The sequence below is a fragment of the Sebastes umbrosus genome, chromosome 24 (genome assembly GCF_015220745.1).
Source record: "Sebastes umbrosus isolate fSebUmb1 chromosome 24, fSebUmb1.pri, whole genome shotgun sequence".
Classification (NCBI taxonomy): domain Eukaryota; kingdom Metazoa; phylum Chordata; class Actinopteri; order Perciformes; family Sebastidae; genus Sebastes; species Sebastes umbrosus.
Window position 1 is genome coordinate 16,077,915 of NC_051292.1, and position 21,661 is coordinate 16,099,575.

The following is a 21,661-nucleotide window of genomic DNA, read 5'->3' on the forward strand; positions in this document are numbered from 1 at the left end:
TACTTCACTATATCAGGACTTTTCTCCGCTTTTTGATTCATGGTTCACCGTGGGGGCATGAGAGAAAAACAATGACTCCTTCAAGAATTCAATGGTACACTGGGTGAGTAATTGACATACATTTTATGGATCAAGTATTCCTTTAAATCATTACACAAACAGGCCACCTTCTTTCATGAAAATCTAAATGATAAATTCCCCGTCTGATTTTGATCAATCTCGGATTGATGATCTTTCTTTCCTGCCCCAAAAGAGTCCTGCGTCATCTCTGGAGTAATACATCTTTCACTTGTATTCCTATCCACATGGATTTTTCAGCTACCTGTTCAGACCTGCACCATCTATCAAAGTAAATGAATTAAAGGATGAGCTTTTTATCCTTCTTGTTTGAAATGCTGATCAGACATTAAAACTGTTTCCTAACACTCTGATAGTGAGGATTTCAGTTGTCAGATTATAATGGGTTTAAATGCCTCCAACACTTGGGCAATCTTTTCCTTATCAGTGTCCCATACATCACCGAGAAGAACCGCCTCAGTCTACACATTTCTCTTCATTTTTGTAATGCTGTCTTAAACTCTTGTTGTTTCTGTTCACTCTCCATTAGATCGCTGCTCTATAGAAATCATTTTCTAACACTGATGTGACTCTAACTTGACCTTATTTAGCATGACTCATGACTCAAGGAGCTCCGGCAGGTGGGGTGTTCTTTCTCTTCTGAGGTTTAACTGTGGATGTCTGAGTGATCCGTGGCAGAGCTCGGCCTCCCCTCTATCTTTAGTGAGCCACGCTCTGTGAATGGAGAGCCTAACTTTATCTGGCCCCCTGTCATCGAAGCTGTTGGTATTTTTAGGCGGCGGCTTGCAGTGGCAGCAGCTGCGAAAGCATTTAATGCCCCCCCCACCCCCCATTCCAACTCTCTCTCTCACTCTTTAGCTGTTGGACAATGACAGTATCGAAGCTGACGTATAAACCAAGCTCTGGGCTGATAGACCGCGGCCATTTCCTCTCTGCCACCTGCAAACGCCAAACCGAAGACATGCTACCTGTGACTGTAGGCCACCAAGTGTGACTGGAGGATTTACTTTTTCTCATTTGACTCTAAGTGACCAGGATTTGTGCCGAATGTGAGCCAGAATCTAAAAACAACAAACCAGAGAGACAAGGAACAAGAGCTGAGGAGTCTCACCGAGCAACAAAAGGAATATCTGCCGTTTCTACCAATCAAAGAATCATTTAAAGAAGGGCCAAAACTCATATGAATGAACATTTTGAGGACGTCGTTTTTAAGTAAACCTCACATCGTCGACAGAATGCTTTAAAGACAGCGACTCAGAAAGCGGTAAGTTTATCCTTTGACATTTCTGGTACGATGTTTCCTGTCTCACTGCGTCTCTTGACTCAGCTTCTCGACATTCAGGCCTGCTTAAAGGCAGGGTTGGTAATGTTGGGAAAGTAGCAAGAGTACACTAGATTTTGAAAACGATTCAACCGTAAAACCCAACCCAACTCTTTTCCAATGAAAGTAGCTAGCAGCACCAGCTCCAAAAGTCCCTAAAAGTCCCCCAAAATTATCATTAGAAGCATAATCATATTATAATGAACGTAAACAACATATCATTCGGGCCGAATGAAGTGATTGGACGGGCTTATTACAGTCCTGTGACAGCCACAGATAACAGAAATTTTTCCCATTTTTTTTGTCAGAGCATTTGATTTATTGATTGCTGTCGGGATGTGATGAGAAATTTCAACAAATATAACGAAAAAAATTATTTGAACAGCACTGCTAACCCTACCTTTAAGTAGAATAATGTCTACCCATGTGTTGACACAATGCTCGATGAGTAGTCATGTGTTTACTGAAATATCTGACATGCTACCCGAAGAGCTATTTTCTAGCCGTGAGCACATGACTACATGATCCATGCTGTTCAGAGCATCAGATGTGAGGGTGTGGTGGTGCGTCACACAGTAGAAAGATGGTGACAACATGAGGGAAACAAATGAGCCACATGAGAGAGACTCATGTTTTCTACTGGCAGCTACACGATCAAATCACGAGCTGTTGATTATCAAGAAAGATGAATTTAGCTTTAAATCATGAGGGGAGAAATGTCAACAATGCAAAGAGACAAAGACAATCCATCAGGAAGAATACAGCTGGCGTTCATGCTCCATACTAAACTGAAGAGTCAGTTTAGTCTGCGTTAGACTGCACAGTTTGTGTGTTGTGTGACACATGGGTCTTTTTTTGGACAGACTACTTTATAAATACACTCTTCAATGAGTTACAGCACCAGCTGAGAGAGACGACCGAGAGCGGTTTGCTCAAAACCTACTTTACTAAACCACCAAGCGTGTGATAAACACCTACACTAAACATGCTCAGTTAAGCCTTGGTGAATTCACAAACACTCCTCGCTGCACTGAATCATCTAGATCAGATTCTTAATCATAAAATAGTCATTTATATAAAAATATCACATTTGACATCATCTGGTCGGGGGTCAGGTGTAAACAGAAATGAACAGAGGACAATGTGTCCCTCCAGTCAAAGCAAGAAAACTGATTAAAGTCTGAAACATGTGCTTTATCTTACAGCTCCTTCACCAAAGATAAGAGGCTCTAACTGACGCGATCCCGCACCAAAAGAAAGAGAGAGGGTGACTTCATCATGGATATTTTTGGAGGTGCTCCTAGAGTTTTGGGCTACCCGCGCCCCGTGGTGGCACAGTGCGGCACGGACGCCACACTGAGGTGCCAGATTGGTGGGGACCCTCGTCCTGATGTGATCTGGGAGCGTAAAAACATCCAGATCTCGTCTGATGGACACTACGAGCTCTCTGAGGAAGGAAACGCGTATCTGCTGACCATTACTGGAGTGACTCTGCAGGATGCTGGCCAGTATATTTGCAAAGCCAAAAATAGCATAGGTGAAACTTGTGCAGCAGCTTCTCTCAAAGTGGAAGGAGAGGCCCAGCCACAGGAAGGGGGGCAATTAGGCGTGAATGGTATGCAGCAACCAACGAAAGAAAATGGAGAATTTGAAGGACACCAGAACGGCTACTGCACAGTGAAAAATGGCGACTGCGGGAAAGAAAATGATTTAACGTCTGATGATAGGCCGCGGTTCCTCATCAAGCCTCTCTCTCTGCGCGTGGATCGGGGAGAAGATGCTGCCTTCTCCTGCAAAATGTGGGGCGCTCCTCTGCCCGAGGTAACGTGGGAGAAAGACGGGAAGAAGCTCAACGACATCTTCGAGAGCGCACACTTCAGCGTGAGCGATCAAGACGGCGGCTGGTTCCAGCTCAAGATCTACAGGACGCGCATGCCAGACAAAGGCGTCTACACCTGCAGGGCCGTCAACTGCCACGGCGAGGCCTTGGCCGGCGCCGTCCTTCTCGTGGAGCCCGTACCGGAACGAGAGGAGAGTAAAATGTCAAACGGTCACACTAACAGCCAGTGGTCGCCTAAGCACAGGGGCGGAAGGCTGAGTTTGTCGAGGGTCATAGACGAGCCGCCTGTCAGAGCGTCTAAAGCCAAGAAGTTTGCAGTGGCAGAGGGGAAACACGCCAAGTTCCGCTGCTTTGTGACGGGGAAGCCCAAGCCAGAGATCATTTGGAGGAAAGATGGAGTTCCCCTAGAGCCCGGGAGGCGTCATCTGATATTTGAGGACAGAGAGGGTTACTACACGCTGAAGGTTCTGTACTGCAAGGTGCAGGATACAGGACTGTATGTGTGTGCAGCATCAAACGCTCTTGGAAACACGCTCAGCGCTGTTCACCTGTCTGTCAAAGGTAGGAGATAGCTCCCTGCTTTTCGGGCAACCAAGCCCCTAAATTTGGTACATTTTTGGTGGCCCAAATGTAAACGTATGTAAAAACCATACAGAAAAGGCAATTCAACGCCACACATAAAAATATATAATTATCTATTTAGATTGAAAACTCAAGTTCTTTTACTCTGTCACAGTCTAAATAAATGATCACATTTTTATGTTTATTATTATTATTATTTATGTTATATATTTATTTATTTTACTTTGTCTTCTTTATTTTTTTATGATTTTTTAATATTTGCTTTGATTTAAAAAAGTACAATTATGTATTTTAAGCTGCGTAGAGCTAACACTAGAGTTAGGAAGTTAAACAGGTCATAATTCCCTCTCTAACATGTATTTTATATTGCTGTGAAAACATCTCCTTCAAACTGTATTTATTCAGGCTAAAATACATTTTACAAGGTTACTGAATGCTAAAATCTAAATTCGCATTAGCATACATATGAACACATTATGATAACATATTATACACATATTATAATTTACCTTCGCTCAATATTAATTTTATATATATATATATATATATATATAAAGTCGTAGGTTTACGAGAAAAAAAGTTGTAGTATTATGAGAATAATAATAATATTATGACTTTCTTTTCAACCCTCGAACACCGTGGTGGACACCGGTGGTCAGGGAAGCCGTCCGACTGAAGAAGGAGGCCTTCCGGGATATGTTATCTCGGAGGTCTCCGGAGGCAGTTGCAGGGTACCGACGGGCCCGAAGAGCAGCAGCCACTGCCGTGACGGAGGCAAAGCAGCGGGTGTGGGAGGAGTTCGGAGCAGCCATGGAGAAGGACTTTCGGTCAGCACCAAAGTGCTTCTGGAAAACCATCCGGCACCTTAGGAGGGGGAAACGGGGAACCATCCAAGCTGTGTACAGTAAGGATGGGACACTGTTGACCTCAACTGAGGAGGTAATCGGGCGGTGGAAGGAGCACTTTGAGGAACTTCTGAATCCGACCAATACGCCCTCTATGGTAGAGGCAGAGCTGGAAGCTGATGGGGGACCATCATCAATTACCCTGGTGGAAGTCACTGAGGTAGTCAAACAACTCCACAGTGGCAAAGCCCCGGGGATTGATGAGATCTGCCCAGAAATGCTGAAGGCTCTGGGTGGGGAGGGGCTGTCTTGGATGACACGTCTCTTCAACACCGCGTGGAAGTCGGTGACAGTGCCTAAGGAGTGGCAGACCGGGGTGGTGGTTCCCCTTTTCAAAAAGGGGGACCAGAGAGTGTGTGCCAATTACAGGGGTATCACACTGCTCAGCCTCCCTGGTAAAGTCTACTCCAAGGTGCTGGAAAGGAGGGTTCGGCCGATAGTCGAACCTCAGATCGAAGAGGAACAATGCGGATTCCGTCCTGGCCGTGGAACAACGGACCAGCTCTTCACTCTCGCAAGGATCCTGGAGGGGGCCTGGGAGTATGCCCATCCAGTCTACATGTGTTTTGTGGACTTGGAGAAGGCATATGACCGGGTCCCCCGGGAGATACTGTGGGGGGTGCTGCGGGAGTATGGGGTGAGGGGGGCACTTCTCAGGGCCATCCAATCCCTGTACGCCCAAAGCGAGAGCTGTGTTCGGATCCTCGGCAGTAAGTCGGACTCGTTTCCGGTGGGGGTTGGCCTCCGCCAGGGCTGCGCTTTGTCACCAATCCTGTTCGTGATATTCATGGACAGGATATCGAGGCGTAGTCGGGTGGAGGAGGGTTTGCAGATCGGTGTGCTGAGGATCTCATCGCTGCTTTTTGCAGATGATGTGGTCCTGTTGGCATCATCGGTCTGCGACCTCCAGCACTCACTGGATCGGTTCGCAGCCGAGTGTGACGCAGTCGGGATGAGAATCAGCACCTCTAAATCTGAGGCCATGGTTCTCAGCAGGAAACCGGTGGATTGCCTACTCCGGGTAGGGAATGAGTCCTTACCCCAAGTGAAGGAGTTTAAGTATCTCGGGGTCTTGTTCGCGAGTGAGGGGACGATGGAACGTGAGATTGGTCGGAGAATCGGAGCAGCAGGGGCGGTATTGCATTCGCTTTACCGCACCGTTGTGACGAAAAGAGAACTGAGCCAGAAGGCAAAGCTCTCGATCTACCGTTCAATCTTCGTTCCTACTCTCACCTATGGTCATGAGGGTTGGGTCATGACCGAAAGAACGAGGTCGCGGGTGCAAGCGGCCGAAATGGGTTTCCTCAGGAGTCCTTGCTCCTTTGCGTCGAAAGGAGCCAGTTGAGGTGGTTCGGGCATCTAGCACGGATGCCTCCTGGGCGCCTTCCTTGGGAGGTGTTCCAGGCACGACCAGCTGGGAGGAGACCACGGGGAAGACCCAGGACTAGGTGGAGAGATTATATCTCTACTCTGGCCTGGGAACGCCTCGGAATCCCCCAGTCAGAGCTGGTTAATGTGGCCCGGGAAAGGGAAGTTTGGGGTCCCCTGCTGGAGCTGTTGCCCCCGCGACCCGATCCCGGATAAGCGGTTGAAGATGGATGGATGGATGGATGACTTTCTTTTCATAATATTACGACTTTTTTTCCCATAACATTATGACTTAATTCTGTAAATCTCAGATGTTTTCCCTCAATGTGGCCCTAATACTCCGTAGTACATTGTCTTTTTGGCCCTCACTGCATTAGACTTATATTCTATATACTTAGACTATAAACTGTGTTACCTTCATCACAATGATCACATGTTTTGCGGTTCCAGACAGATTGTTTTTGCCTAAAATGTCTCATTTGATAGTAAAGGTTGCTGACCCCTGCTCTAGAGAGACCCCATTAAACTTGGGGGCCACCTATAGAAGATATTTGGTGGCCACAGAGTAACTTTTTGTGGCCAAATGGTTAACGTCAAACCCTGAAATGTATTCTAATTATTCAAAATGCCAAAAGATTGTTAAATGGATGGAAAAGCGATGCAAATATAATTAACAACGAAAAAAATGATCTAATCTAAAAAGTTCAAACTTACAAATAAAGATGCCAAACAACAGCAGAGAGCAAATAACACATCACATATCAAGAGATTCTGTACCAGTGTCATTGTTAGTGAATATTTTAAAGAAACAACTAACGGTCCTAATGAATGAATCGCTGTGTCACTGATGCGTCCAACCACAAGCTGCACTTGTGTGTGTGTGTGCATTGTTGAAATGCATGGCATCACCCTTTAAAGTGGCTAATCATTTTGTCCTAATCCCGACATAATGGGCAGATAATTCTCAGGGTCACATGCCTTTTCATATGCACAGTCCTGCACTGGGCCAGCTGCCCTCTATCATTAAGTGTCAGTTTAGTCTTGGGGTCAACATGCCAGTACTTCATGGACAGATAATATGGAGTGGTATTACAGCAACTGAGCACGGCTTACAAAATATTCACTAGTGGCACGAGAGATTCCAGAGAACTGAAAGAGTACAACCGAATGAATAAGACATTTTTCAGGCGACCAATATGTAATAATTAACATTCATGACCTGAAAACACACTGTGAAAGTTGTAAGACGAAAATAGGGACAACTCCCAGACTGGACAACGCCGTGGTAGCGACCTGTCAATCACAAGGTAGCCCCGCCCTAAAGCATCCCCTGCTTTATGGTCTATCTGACTCTAAATGGGACCATCATTTACTAAATGAACATCATGCTGTATTGAAGAACACTTGAAACTAGTGATTGAGACCATAAACTCATGTTTACAATGTTTACTGAGGTAATAAATCAAGAGAGAAGTAGACTCATTCTTTCATAGACTTCTATAGAACCAGAGGAGTCGCCCCCTGCTGGCTGTTAGAGAGAATGCAAGTTTAAACTTCAGCATGATTGACGACTATATGTACACTCCTTATGTTATTACTATTACTATAACCATCCAAATCTGCAACTCATCCACTTGTTGTGAAGTTAAAATATCAACACTTACCCATTGCCCTTGTTCTTCAGGCCCAGCTGTGCGGTTCAGGCGTCCGTTAAGAGACGTCGAGGTGAGGGAGAGGGATGTCGCTGTGCTGGAGTGCGAGGTGCCCGACGAGTCGCTCCCGTCCGCCTGGTACCTGGAGGACCAGCGGCTGATGCCCAGCAGTAAATACGGGATGGAGCAGAAAGGAGCCACGCGAAGGCTGACCATCCATGATGTTGGGACCGACGACGACGGGGTGTATCTCTGTGAGATGCCAGATGGAGCAAAGAGCATTGCAGAGCTATCAGTTAAAGGTATGTGGGTATGCAGCATTTTACATTTGTGGAATAAAGGTCATTTATCATGTGCAATAAGACAGATATATGTATATATTAGTTGGTACATTTTCCAGCAATCAAGATTTTAAGGTACACCATCAAAGTTTAGCGAAAAAAATTGAAGTACAAACACAAATTAAAGTAAATAAAATAATCTTACAGGTACTATTGTTCGTAAACTTCCCCGGAAGCTGGAGGTCCTGGAGGGTGAGAATGCCGTGTTCTGCGTGGAGGTGGAGAGCGACGACATGGAGATCCACTGGTTCAAAGATGGTTTGAAGCTGCACGAGACTCAGCAGACCATCCTGAAGTCTTTTGGCAAAACTCACATTCTGGTCTTTGTCAACGTGGCCTATCAGGACTCAGGGATAGTGACCTTTGTCGCAGGAAGATCCAAGACCTCATCACGTCTCAAGGTCAAAGGTACATTTAGGAAATGTTTGTTTCACAGTTTCCAGAATTGATTTGCAAGACTTTGAGTTTTCTTATACATTCTATTCTTTGTCCTTTCCCACTTGTAGCCACAAGACATTGCCCTCCTATCTGTCCTGGGGGAATCAAAATGGACATGGATCAACACAACAGCGCCCTGCTCACCTGGGTTCCTGCCGCCAACAGCCAGACCTCCACCCGATCCATCTTTGTCGTGGAGAGACAGGAAGTGGGCTCCCAGGAGTGGCAGAAGTGTTTCACCTCAGAGACCGCCACTTCAGCTGAGGTCGGCGGCGACAGCGTGCCGTGCGAAGGCGACTACCGGTTCCGTGTCTGTTGCATCAACAAGTACGGGCGAAGCGGCCATGTGGAGTTTCCCAAAGCTGTCCATCTGGGTGAGGAATTGTTCATGTGTTATTCTATGTATTTCATTTTGAATGATCTGATTGAGTAATGGAAATATGCCAAATTGATCTTCACTTTCTCCAGACATAGCAAAGGCTGTCTTGAGATCTTTTTCTTGGTCATGAAATTTGAGTCATCTGCGTGACGAGTCAAAAGTATTTAGTGAAACCAGTAGTTTCTGGGGTTTAACCCTTTGAACTCAACAATAGAAATGGTCTGCCCTGTGCCTACATTGGTATTTTTGCTTATTGTGATGTCATTTCTTGGAGCATCTTCAAATTCTTCATATCCCTAAAATCTATCTAACCTAAGCCAAAAGGTTATAGAAGTAAATAAAGAAGAATAATTGACAAAAGTATTGAAATTGTGTCATCAATTTAAATAAAAAATACAAAAATCAGACTTTTTTTTCTCATAAAATGTTACTAAATAAAGACAAATTCCTAAATGTAGAAACATGAACAAAATATTTCTTCACACTCCAAAAGATATTTGCACATTTTTTAGTTTTTAAAATATATGCTCATTTTTATGAGCCGATCGAGTGCAAAGGTGTTTCGATCGTTTCGTTACGTTCTACACGTAACGAAACATAATGATCATGTTGTACCCTCGTGATGACGTGGAAGACAGAAGCCTCAGCTTTCTGCTGCAAAAAGAATGAATGCTCTCGCTGTTATGGTTTTTATTTCATGATTATGCAAACAACAGGTCCGTTTTTAAAGGGTTAAAGGTTGCTGTTCAGCAGCTGACTAAAGTCTCAGATGATGGACTGTCCTTGAACACACCAACGGGGAAAAGTTTGTATTGTAATGAGTGGAAACCAGTGACTACCAGGAAGGTAAAACTGCTTTAAAAACGAAGAATGAGAATATTTTGTTAACTTGTACTTGTACTTTTCCCATTTTCCTTAGTTCCTGGACCAAAGATTTGCAGTCGGCTCAAAGGTTGTGACGTTGTGGAAGGAGAAGACGCTCACTTCTCCATCGAATTGTCTGCCACGATGGTTGGAACCTGGTTTCTGAATAGCGCTCAACTGCAGCACGGTGGACGATATTCAATGAAACAGTCCCAAACGCGCCACTCATTGGTTATCTGTGAAACTCTCCCTACAGAGGACACAGCAGAGGTCACGTTCATAGCCAATGGAGTCCGGGATTCAGCTGTGCTCCGCGTTAAACGTAGGTGTAACAATCTGCTATTTCTGTTAAATTCAGCATGTGATGGATGTATTTCTTTGGAGTTTATTTGTGTGTTTATTTCTTTGCAGCTGCTGTGGTTAAATTCAATCCTCTGTCAGACGTAGACAGCAATAAGAAGGTGGACACTAGTGACCCCATTGTCCTCTACTGTGAAGTCTCCCACCCCTTCGCTAAAGTATCCTGGTTCAAAGATGGCGAGGAGCTCCAGGCGACCGACGGCATCAACATCCAATCAGATGGGAACATGAGGAGGATTGTGATTCAATCAGCAGATGCATCTCACTCTGGAGCTTATACATGTGAAACTTCAGGAGATGTCATCAAATTCAACGTGGACGTTGCAGGTAAAAGGTTTTGGAAAGTAGAACGATACGAAAATGCATATGTTTTTAGTCGATCGACTTCTTTTTATAGTTTTATATTGAATTAAGTGTTTAATAATTCTTTTATCCGGAAGAATTCTACACATTTTAAACTTCTCAAAAATGCTTTCCAATTCTTTTATATCATTATAAATTGAATGAACAAAATTAAATTGTGACGTCTGGCTCTTGTTAATCCATTTGGTTTTAGGATTTAAAGCTGGAGTGTGGAACTTTTGTCTCCCCCCTCTGGCAGTGAGAGTAATTACACATACACTGAACGGAGAGTTTTTTTTTTTACTCCAGAAACTTTACTTTGACGCTTCTTAGGATTTACTGCAATAGTTTCCCGCCATACTCCTAGCTGCTGCTCCACCGCTATGGTTTCTCCCTGGTTGACGCAAAATGCATCACTGGTGCACCAGTGCGTGAAAGTCGCCACAGACACCACAACTGTGGTGTACTTTCGGAGCTGCGGTTTTCGCAATTTGCTGCATCTTTTTTATTTTATATGTTGCTAGGCAACCACCAATTGAGTGCTAACGTTACCTTTTTACAAACCATGAACTGTAAGGGACCCAAATAGTTAATAGTACAGTTTAAATTAATGAAAACTTTCCCGAAATCTCAAGTACCGCACTAATGGGCCTCCTGCTGTTTTGTGTGTATCCAGCATAAGTCACCAAAATGAGAAAAAATGATAATGCAGTTGGCCGCTTTTCTGCTCTGAGTTGAATTGTTTCAACTCGAGACGTTCAGGGTGCTCTTGCAAAAAACGCGAGGCCCTCAGCAATGTTAAAAACGATAACGGAAAGCCGTCCCAGGCTGCTAAAATGCACTCTGTCTGATCGGGACATAAGCATTGTTTGAACTTGTTTGGCAAGGGCTTGAATGTAACGTATGTTCATTTATATGTACAATTCCCGCGCTCCAGCTTTAACCAGATTGTGTAGGAATATGTTGAATTTTAAGGAGGCATCCTCTGGTACCTTGTGTTCCAGCTGTTGACATCCCTCCCTCCTCCTGTTTGTTCAGGTCCTTCTGTGGAGTTCAGGCCAGTCCCAGAGGAGGAGCTCCATAAGAGCAGCATGGAGCTGGACCCTGTAGTGCTGCTCTGCCACGTCTCCATAGACGATGCCAAAGTCGTGTGGTAAGACGACAAGGAGCTAATTCCTGTTAGAAAAAAATGTTGTTTAGTTTTAGTTTTGACTTTTCGATTACATTTCTGTTTAGTTTTAGTGAATTTTCAGAGTGTGTTTGCTGGTTTTAGTTTAGTTTCAGTTTTTCAGAAAGGTTTAGTTTTTATATATTAAGTTTTACAGTAGTTTTAGCTTGTTTTTGTTAGGGCCAAGTAGAATGTTTCAGAAGTATGTAGCTATAAAAACATACATAGCGCCATCTCCTGGAATGTCCGTTCAATTTCTGTGGTTAACCGAGAGTTGACGGAAATTCATGCTACCTCCTTTTTTTCGGTTGTGATATAGTATAGCTAAAAAAACTCAAATGGAAATGAGTTTACCTTCATTTTTATTTCATTGTTATTCATTTTTTACCCAGGCAGCATCGTTTCAGCTTAGTTTTTTCTTAAAGGATAAAGTTTTTAATTTAGTTTCATTTTACTAACAATATTTTTCACAGCTTATTTTCATTTTCGTTTACTATTATAACCCTGGTATCTACATGTATTTTGTTATTTGAAACCCTGTGTTTTACAGTTATCTGTGTGTGATTTGGTGCGTCCCAGGTATAAGGACGGCTGTGAGATCCAGCCCAGTGACAACGTGCAGGCAGAGGGAACCATGAGGAGGCTGATCATCCGCTCGGCAGAAACCTCAGATGCTGGCAGCTACACCTGCCAGGCAGGAAACAACAGCATGGAGTTCACTGTCAATGTCAGAGGTACAAGGACCTTTCTGACTTCATCGATTTACATTTTTACACACATATAAGCATTAGAAATATAATTAATTAATATCACTCCTCTACCTCTATTTACAAACCCAGAGCATCCAGTGATGATTGTGGAACCTAAGGATGATGTTGTGATGGAAAGCTACATCTCAGAGGAGATCCAGCTGCAGTGCGAGTTGTCTCGTTCAAGTGGGAAGGTGCGCTGGTTCAAGGACGGCCAGGAGGTGGAGGAGAGCGACAAAGTCCAGCTGATATCGGAGGGTCCTTACAGGAGGCTGACCATCCTCAACGGCTCAGCGGAGGACGGCGGAGAGTATGTCTGCGAAACAGATGGAGACTCTGTCTTTTTCCAGCTTAGTGTCAAGGGTAAGAGCTCAATTTTGTGTAGAAATTCCACAAATTTATATTGTATTTAAAAGGTTACATTTAACTATCCTCCTCCTGCACCAGAGCCGCTGGTAAGAATCATTTCCCCCAGTGAATCGGAGCTGGAACTGACCCATTTGGCCCCCGAGAGGCTGGAGCTCAGCTGTGAGATCTCCCAGGCGGACGCCCCAGTCCGGTGGTACAGAGACAGCCTGGAGGTAGAGGAGGGTCCTAACTTGATCCTGGAGGTGGACGGCACCAAACGCCGGCTGGTTATACCCATGACCACTGTGGACGACACAGGGGAGTATATATGTGACACTGAAGATGACTCTGTGGCCTTCCTGGTCACTATTGAAGGTAAGCATGAGGACATAAGGGTAATTATTTAGCAACATGATAAAAGGATAATAATGACTTTATTCCTCCTTTTCATTTAGAGGCACCAGTGGCGCTTACTCGTCCCCAAAACACGCCAGACCAACTGGAGAGTATTGCAGGCAAACCAATCGTGCTGGAGATCGAAGTGTCCCGGCCAAGCGCTGAGGTCAAGTGGTGGCGAAATGGTAAAGAAGTAGAGGAGAGCAGTAACGTCACCATCACAGAGGACGGGCTCATCCATCGTTTGACCATCCACTCTCCCACCCCAGAGGATTCTGGGAAATACACCTGTGACGCTGTTGATGATAAAATTGATTTCCAGGTCAAAGTTTCAGGTGAGAGGCAATGTCAGGTCAGCTTTGGAGATGTCCCAAAATGCCATTTTAAAGAGCACAATAATGTCATAATGGCGCTCAATATAAATGTAATTCTGCATCATCAGAGCCTCCAGTGAAGATCCTAAGAAAGACAGAGATGAAGACGAATTTGAAATCCCTGATTTCTGATGACATTGTGCTGGAGTGCGAGCTCTCCAGAGCCAATGGCATCGCCAAATGGTACAGGAATAACTGTCGCATTGAGGGCGATGAAAGGTTCTGCGAAGAGGAAGAAGGTGCTTTCCGCTCGTTGGTCATCCTCAACGCTGAACTCGGAGACTCGGGAGAGTACTTCCTGGATGTCGGCGATGATAATATCAACTTCCAGGTTACGGTAGAAGGTAGGGTTAATTTAGTACATTTTATTGATTATGAATGATGCGGTTTAAAAACTGTTCTTTAAATAAATCATTTCCCCTTTGCTTTAGAGCCTCCAGTGAAAATCGTGGGCAACTCAAATGACACTGACTGCCAGGATATGGTGGCTGGGGAAGAGCTGATCCTGGCCTGTGAAGTGTCCCGTGCCAACGCCCCCGTCCAGTGGTACTGCAATGACGTGCTGCTAACCAGCGACTCCCGGACCTACATAGAGAGCCACGGCACTCTGAGGAAAATCATCATCTCAAATGTCCAGCCCTCAGATTCTGGGAAGTACGTGTGCGACAACTGTGGACGATAAGATGATCAGCGTTGTCAGGATTCAAGGTAAAAACTCACAGTGACGTCTCCAGAGATATGATTATCCAGAAGATCACCTAATATTTTGCTCTCTTTCCTTTTCCATCAAAGAGACTCCAGTTACGTTTGTGAACAAGGAGGATGATATCGTCGTGACAGGTTACGAAGCAGAGAGCGTGACCTTGACGAGCTACGTGTCCAAGGAAAGCGCTCAAGTGCGTTGGCTGAAAAACTGGACGCCTGTTGAAGACGAGCGTTCCCGAGCACTCATGGAGGGCCATAAGCGCACCCTTACCATCGAGCCTTTGAGGCGCTCGGATGCTGGAGAATACACCTGCGATGTCAACACGGACCAGATCCACTTCAGCTTGCTGGTGAAAGGTTAACATTTCAGTTTCATCTTGTCAGCTGATAAAATTGTAGAGAAGTTTGGACTGAAAAGCCATATTAACTTAGTTTTTTGGTATCACAGAAATGAGAATCAAGTTTGTGAAGCCACTGCGAGACACCGTGGCCCATGCCGACGGTATGGTGACCCTTTGCTGTGAGGTGTGCAAGCCAAAAGCAGACGTCCAGTGGCTGAGGAATGGCGTGGAGGTGGCTCCAAGCAGAAGGTTCTCCATTCGGGCGGATGGAGTTGAGCGAAGCTTGACCATCCACCGTTTAATCAGAGAGGATGCTGGCGAGTACGCCTGTGAGTCCAGAGATGACCGGACCGTGGCAAAGCTGAGAGTAGAGAGTAAGTACGCCTGTACTCAGATTATCTGTCTTTTCTTACGTGGGGTAGCAGGTTTGTGAACCTTCTTATGTCTCTTCAGTGCCTCGAGTGGTGGAGTTCCTCACAGAGCTCCACAACACCACCGTGCTTGAAGGAGAAGATGCCACCTTCAAGTGTGTGGTTTCCCCTGAGGATGTCCAGTTGGTCTGGCTCATGGACAATGAGGCGATCACCCTGGACGATCGTTTCCAGGCAAACCAGAACGGCCTGTGCCACACATTGGTTATCAAGAAGTGCCAGATGTTGGACTGTTCGAAGATTACAGCGGAGGCTGAGGGACAAATAAGCAAAGCCTGCCTCAAAGTTCAGGGTAACCATTTAATTGAGAAGAGAGGATGTGTTGTATTAACATAATTACCTGCAGTTCATTGTAACCGTTATCTCTCCTCATTATCTCCAGAGGCTCAGGTCATGTTTACTAAGAAAACGCAGGCTGTCATGGCGGAGGAGTTTGGCGACGCCACCTTGGAGACAGAGATCAGCCTTGAGATGGGAGAGGTCCAATGGATGAGGCAAGGGGTGGTCATCCAGCCAGGTTCCCGGCACACGCTGGCTCAGAACGGCTGTAAACGCAGTCTGATCATCCAAAACCTGACTCTGTCAGACCGGGGAACCTATCGCTGTGAGACTCTGCATGACCGGACGCAGGTCAAGCTCAATGTAGAGCGTAAGTCATCGGAGGTGGGGCGTGGATGATGCGTAGCCAGAGATGCTGAGACATGAATAGACATTAGCATCATAGACTGTATATAAGAAGTGGACGTAGTCACCTTGACGTTTGTGACTGCCATTTGAAAGCCTTGAGTTCGGCATTTTGGCCGTCACCATCTTGTTTTTTTGCGACTAGAAGTGAAACGAGAGGGCTGAATAAGGCACTTTTAGGCAAGCAAAATGTTACAGTTAACTTTCATGAAGTGAAAACACACTGTGAAAGGGTTAAAGTTGTAAGACGAGAACATGGACAACTCCCAGACCGGACAACGCCATGGTAGCAACCTGTCAATCACCAGGTAGTCCCGCCCTAAAGCATCCCCTGCTTTATGGTCTATCTGACTCTAAATAGGACCATCATTTACTAAATGAACATCATGCTGTATTGAAGAAGACTTGAAACTAGTGATTGAGACCATAAACTAATGTTTACAATGTTTACTGAGGTCATAAATCAAGAGAGAAGTAGGCTCATTTTCTCATAGACTTCTATACAACCAGACTTCTTTTTGCAACCAGAGGAGTCGCCCCCTGCCGGCTGGTAGAAAGAATGCAAGTTTAAGGCACTTCAGCATTGGCTTCACTTCTCAGAACCGAAGGTAGCTCACTGATTTGCATGTTTAATTGATAAATGACTTATATGATTTATCAATTTTCAACATTGTTATCAATTAATTTTCTGTGGACCCACAAACAGATTAATCAACTAATTATTTAAGCTATAAAACACACAGTGTGTACTATCCAAATACCTTTTTTGTATACTTTCAAATGTTTGGAGGCTTCTCCAAAGCTAATTCAAGTCAGTTCAGTGTATCACTTTGCGACTGGCGTCTCATCAAACACAGTTCTGGGTAACCAAAGAACAGTACATATTGCTGGTGTCTTTAACAGTATGTCACAAAGATACTAAGAATAGCAGGGCTAGACATGTACGTGTGAAATTGTACAACAGCCATGCTGTTATACAATAGTGCACTGAATGACACTGGGACGATGGACCATGGAGTTCCTGTAGGTGTTTGTTTTTGTAATGCGATAAACTGAGCTGGGTCTATATTTGAACCACCTTTTGTTGTCCTTGAAACACAGTGTTCTTTATCTGGATGGAATCATTTAATCCTGATAGTAAGAAGATGTATTTATAAAACATTCCTCTCCCTCATCTCTTCCAATCCAGCCCGTAAAATCTCCGTCCGTAAAGGCCTAACTGACCAAGAAACCGTTGAACGAGAGACCGCCTCCTTCGAGGTGGAGCTCTCCCACACAGATGTAGAGGGAATTTGGCAGAAGGACGGCATCCGGGTGAAACCGAACAACCAGTGGCGGGTGAGCACCAACGGGCTAGTCCATGGCCTCACCCTGTCCAACCTAACCCTGGAGGACACAGGCACTATCGTCTTCTCAGCCGAAGGGGTGCGCACCACCGCCAGGCTCACTGTCAAAGGTAAATACTGGCCTGTGGACTCGCTTATTAAGGGTCGTTTTGGATTTTGCATTGAAAAGATATTTAAATTCTACATAAGGGAGATGATGGTGAGAATGAAACCAAATCTATTTAGTTCGTTTAGTTGAAGTTATTATATAGACAGAGAAATATAACCATATGAGTGACTGATTTTTAGTCACTGATTATTATGTTTTTAATTTGTATAATTGTATTAATGACTTCTTTTACTGTATTTAATTTGTCTAATTTTAATATATTTTATTGCTATTTTATTGATCTAGTTTTTACGTCACACTGTTTTACTGCTATTGCTGTCACTACAGCTTTTAATACTATTTCAGGTGCTATACAAAAAGCTTGATTGATTGATTTATTAGGTTGTTGATTTGTTGGTTCATTGATTGGATTTGTTAAATTGACAGAGACTCCGGTGTCTCTCCTGAAAACACTGACTGATGTCCGTATGGAGGAGGAACTTCCAACCACTCTGGAGTGTGAATTCTCCAGACAAAACATCGAAGTCAGATGGCTTAAGGTAAAACAAACCAAAAAAATACTCTCATTTCTCTTGATTATGTTTTGGCTTATTGTAGAAAAATGCAAGATGTGATGGTTATAGACCCGTGAGGAGTTTCCTCTGTTCCTTTTGCTGCTGTGAATTAGAACGGGACGGAGCTGAAGCCGGGGACGAACTGTCGGATCTACTCCATGGGCCGGAAGCGGTTCTGTCAGATCATGCAGTGCTCCCGGGCTGACTCTGGCACCTACAAATGTGACACGGGGGAAATCAACACTTCCTGTTCACTGGAGGTTTATGGTAAGTATTTGAACACACATTAAACAACAAAGTTTGCACATAAAAATTAACATTTGTGTTGATAATTATGATCTCAGGGCTATTTATGATCATATACTGTAACTCCACCTAAAGGTCGCAATGAGAAAGATGCTTCTTCTGTTTTTAATGTTGCTGATCTAAACCTCTTTACTAACCTCACAGAGCATAAGTTGGAGATAGTGCATGACCTGGAGGACCTGGACATTCAGGAGGACCAGAATGCTGTCTTCATGTGTGAGGTTTCTCTGGAAGATGTTACTGGAGAATGGTCCAAAGACGGCCACAGGATCCGGCCCACTAGCACCATCAAGATCCGCACTGAAGGTCAGAAAAGGAGAGAAAAATAAATTCACTTAAATAGCAATTAGCTCAGTAACAAATGTACCAGAGGTGTAGAAACATGCAGCACATGTATTGTGCTGAAGGTAGGAGGATCTCTGGTGGAGACCTGGGAAGGAGCAGAGAGCTAAGATGTACATTGTATGAGTGAAAAAACAACAGATAAAAGTACATAAAGTGTCTTAGTAAGGTGCTGGACCACCTCGAGCCTCCAGAAAAGCAGATTCTACAAGTCTGTTGTTGTTCTCCTTCAGGGACCAAACACTTCCTACTGATGTGTAACGTCAAGGCTGAAGATGCTGGGGAAATCCGCTTTGTCGCCAGGGATGTTGAATCTACAGCTTACCTTGAGGTTGAAGGTAAGTCCATTCTTACCTCTAGAAGATCTTCAGCTTTCCGGATGTTAACAGCTTGAATCTAAAAACGTTTCTTCTCACTCCAGAACTCCCTGTTTCCATCGTGAAACCCCTGCGAGATCGAACAGCCCTGGAGAAACACCGCGTGATCCTGGAGTGCACCGTTTCCACGCCTCGCTCCAGCGCCACCTGGTACAAGGGCGAGGAGGAGCTGGTGGCCTCGGATCGAGTGGAGATCCTGGCCGATGGCTGCTCCCACAAGCTGGTGATCCGGCAGGTGGTTGTGGAGGATGAGGGCACCTACAGCATCGAGGTCGGGGAGCATACATCCAAAGCCAAACTCATGGTGGAAGGTAAGCTTGAGGTGGTTGGGTGTGGTTGGGTGTGATGGGTTGAAAGCAAAAGTCTCTCTTATTCCCCTTACCAAGATAACACTTCTTTCCCTCTGTGCAGCCCAAGCCCTTATAATGGTCAAAGAGCTAGAGGACGTGGAGGTAACTGAGCCTGAGCCAGCATCCTTCCAGTGTGAGGTGTCTGTTGCCATAAACAAGCCTCCCCTTTGGACTCTGAATGGAGACACCCTTCAGCAGGGCCCCTCTGTCCGCCTGGAAAACCACGGGACGGTCCACAAGCTCACCCTGAAAAACACCAGCGTGGACATGAGCGGGGTGATGAAGTTTACCACGGGCAAGGCCAAGAGCAGTGCCACGCTCAGTGTGATGGAAAAGTAGAGGAAAGAGAGAGAAAAGCAAGTGACTGAGAGACAGAAAGAAACTGACTGCAAAATTGCTCATGACATTGCATAACCTGCATTTCCCTGTTCTCAATTTATTTCAAATTGTGGGTATTGAGTGAAGTAAGAAAGCATTTAAAACCAATTCAAATAAGTTATTCCTTTTTTTACTGTGTAGATGATATTTACTTGCCTATAAAATATTTCTAATTGACTTTACATTCTTGTATTCTGATGAAAATTCCCCAAAAAATAAAACACAAAGCAACAGTGGTTAATTACATGGCTCACACAATGTTGTTTTATCAATCCATATATCAATGCTAAATAAACTGATACTTTTGCATAATTATTATAACTTGTAAAATAACGGTACGGGGCCCTCAACTTGATGAATTTACTGTTTATCAGACCACAAATGAGACATGGATTCACCTCAGGAGAGACTTTAACCAACCAGGGTAGTAAAGACACTCAATGACTTTAATGCCATATTTGATTTGATCTTTGGAATTAGCTACAATAAAATTCAAAGATGACTTGTGTTGAAGAGTAAGTGCAATGTGTGCGTGTGTGTGTGTGTGTGTGTGTGTGTGTGTGTGTGTGCGCGCTATTGGAGTCATTTTTGAGTCATTTGCTATCTAATTCCGATATTTCCCACAGTACTTGAAAGCGGCATGTGGTGTTTATTATTATTTCAAAATGACAGTATCCATAGTAACAGCAGAAAACATTAAAAAAATGTACATACAAAAGAAGCATAGCGAAAACATAATCAAAGAGCTGTGCCAAACATAAAAGGACAACAGAAATGAAACAAAACCAACATAAAAAAAACACAATAAAAATAAATAAATAAATAGATAATAATGATAAAAAAAAGACCACGCGAGAGTAAGACAATAATTTCCCTTAAAAACTTTAAAGATATTGCATACATTCATTGTTTTCGTTGCTTTTTTGTTTTGTGAGGAAGAAATTGTTGACAGATATAATTCCATTTCTCTCATAAATGCAAAGAAATTAGGCTTTTTTTGGTAAATTTACACTTGTGAATGTGGAACTTTGTGAGAATTAAAATTAAATTAATAAGAAAAAAATGCATTACTGTCTTTGTCACTGTAATCATAGCAACCAAATATAATATTTCTATTGTACAGTGCAAATCTGAGAAAATGTTAACAAGTATAAAATTATTGCCATCTTTCCACAATTCACATGTACATTTACAGGACCAGAATAAATGAGAGCAAGTTTCAGGATGTGATTTGCAGAAGGAACAATTTACATCTATGTCAATCTTTAACTTCTCTAAGAAATGTTTCACTGGATAGAATCTGTGGATCAATTTAAATGACACCTCTTTTACCTTATTGCAGTCGAGATTTAAAGCGTGTCTTGTAAAGACATCATCATCATCATCATCAAGCTCGTTGTTTTACCTTTCTATTGTACCTCTGCCTTGTGTGGCGCTAAAGTAGCCTACGCCGAACTTCATTTAAAAATCCACTAGTTTAATGTTTAGGTAACGTTAGGTTCACGCTAATTTGGCGCCTTTAACAAATAAACTCATGTACTTTTTGTTCCAGTAAACGATATTGTGAATATTTCTGCCATGCCGAATTGAAGAAGAGAACCTTATATACACTTTTAAATGCTATGGTTGAACTTCTGAACGTAATTGACAAAAGACGATGTTGAAGACATTATTAATACTAATGTTCAGAGGGGAGTTTGGTGGCAGGCGTCACACAGGCATCAGGTGCTAAAAGGACAACAATGAAACAACGTTCCTAACGTTCCTTTAAGAGATGTGGATTATTTCTCTGTTGTTACAATGCGAATTGGCATTATATTTTACATCGTTGGAAAGCCTGTTTATTTACCTTCACAATGATGTCCAACTTGTAAGGATCATGCATTTGTGGGATGAGCAGCACAGCTGATTATGTGGGGAGCGCCCAAGTAAAATTTGCCAAAATGCTCTGCCAATGGTAAACAGTGTATTCTCATAAGGCTACCAGGAAGCCTGCAATGACTGCCCTTCAGAAAAAGAAAGTTGTAATATTACGAGAATAAAGTCATAACTTAACGAGAAAAAAAATCGTAATATAACGAGAATAAAGTCATAACTTAACGAGAATAGAATGCAGGTTTAAGGTTCTTCAGCTTTTGGCTTCACTTCTCAGACCCGGAGGTTGCCGCCTGGTTTGAAGTCCTTGCTCCTGTTTCAGAGAGTGGGATTAGTGAAAATTCTGAGTTGGTTAAAG

The 21,661-nt window shown here is 43.7% G+C and overlaps 1 protein-coding gene across 1 annotated transcript; it reads left to right on the forward strand.

The window, feature by feature from the left end:
- The first annotated feature begins 930 nt into the window (after window positions 1-930).
- On the forward strand, window positions 931-19,936 carry LOC119483625 (obscurin-like protein 1). Its single transcript, XM_037761884.1, is given in 24 exon segments — window positions 931-1,342; window positions 2,605-3,800; window positions 7,779-8,048; window positions 8,235-8,495; window positions 8,594-8,899; window positions 9,824-10,090; window positions 10,180-10,455; window positions 11,509-11,623; window positions 12,218-12,372; window positions 12,478-12,750; window positions 12,835-13,110; window positions 13,191-13,466; window positions 13,574-13,849; window positions 13,937-14,172; window positions 14,174-14,213; window positions 15,005-15,274; window positions 15,365-15,631; window positions 16,856-17,122; window positions 17,548-17,660; window positions 17,789-17,942; window positions 18,126-18,287; window positions 18,557-18,661; window positions 18,745-19,011; window positions 19,112-19,936. Coding segments are annotated over 23 exon segments (6,033 nt in total). The 5' UTR covers window positions 931-1,342; window positions 2,605-2,677; the 3' UTR covers window positions 19,390-19,936.
- The last annotated feature ends 1,725 nt before the right edge of the window (window positions 19,937-21,661 follow it).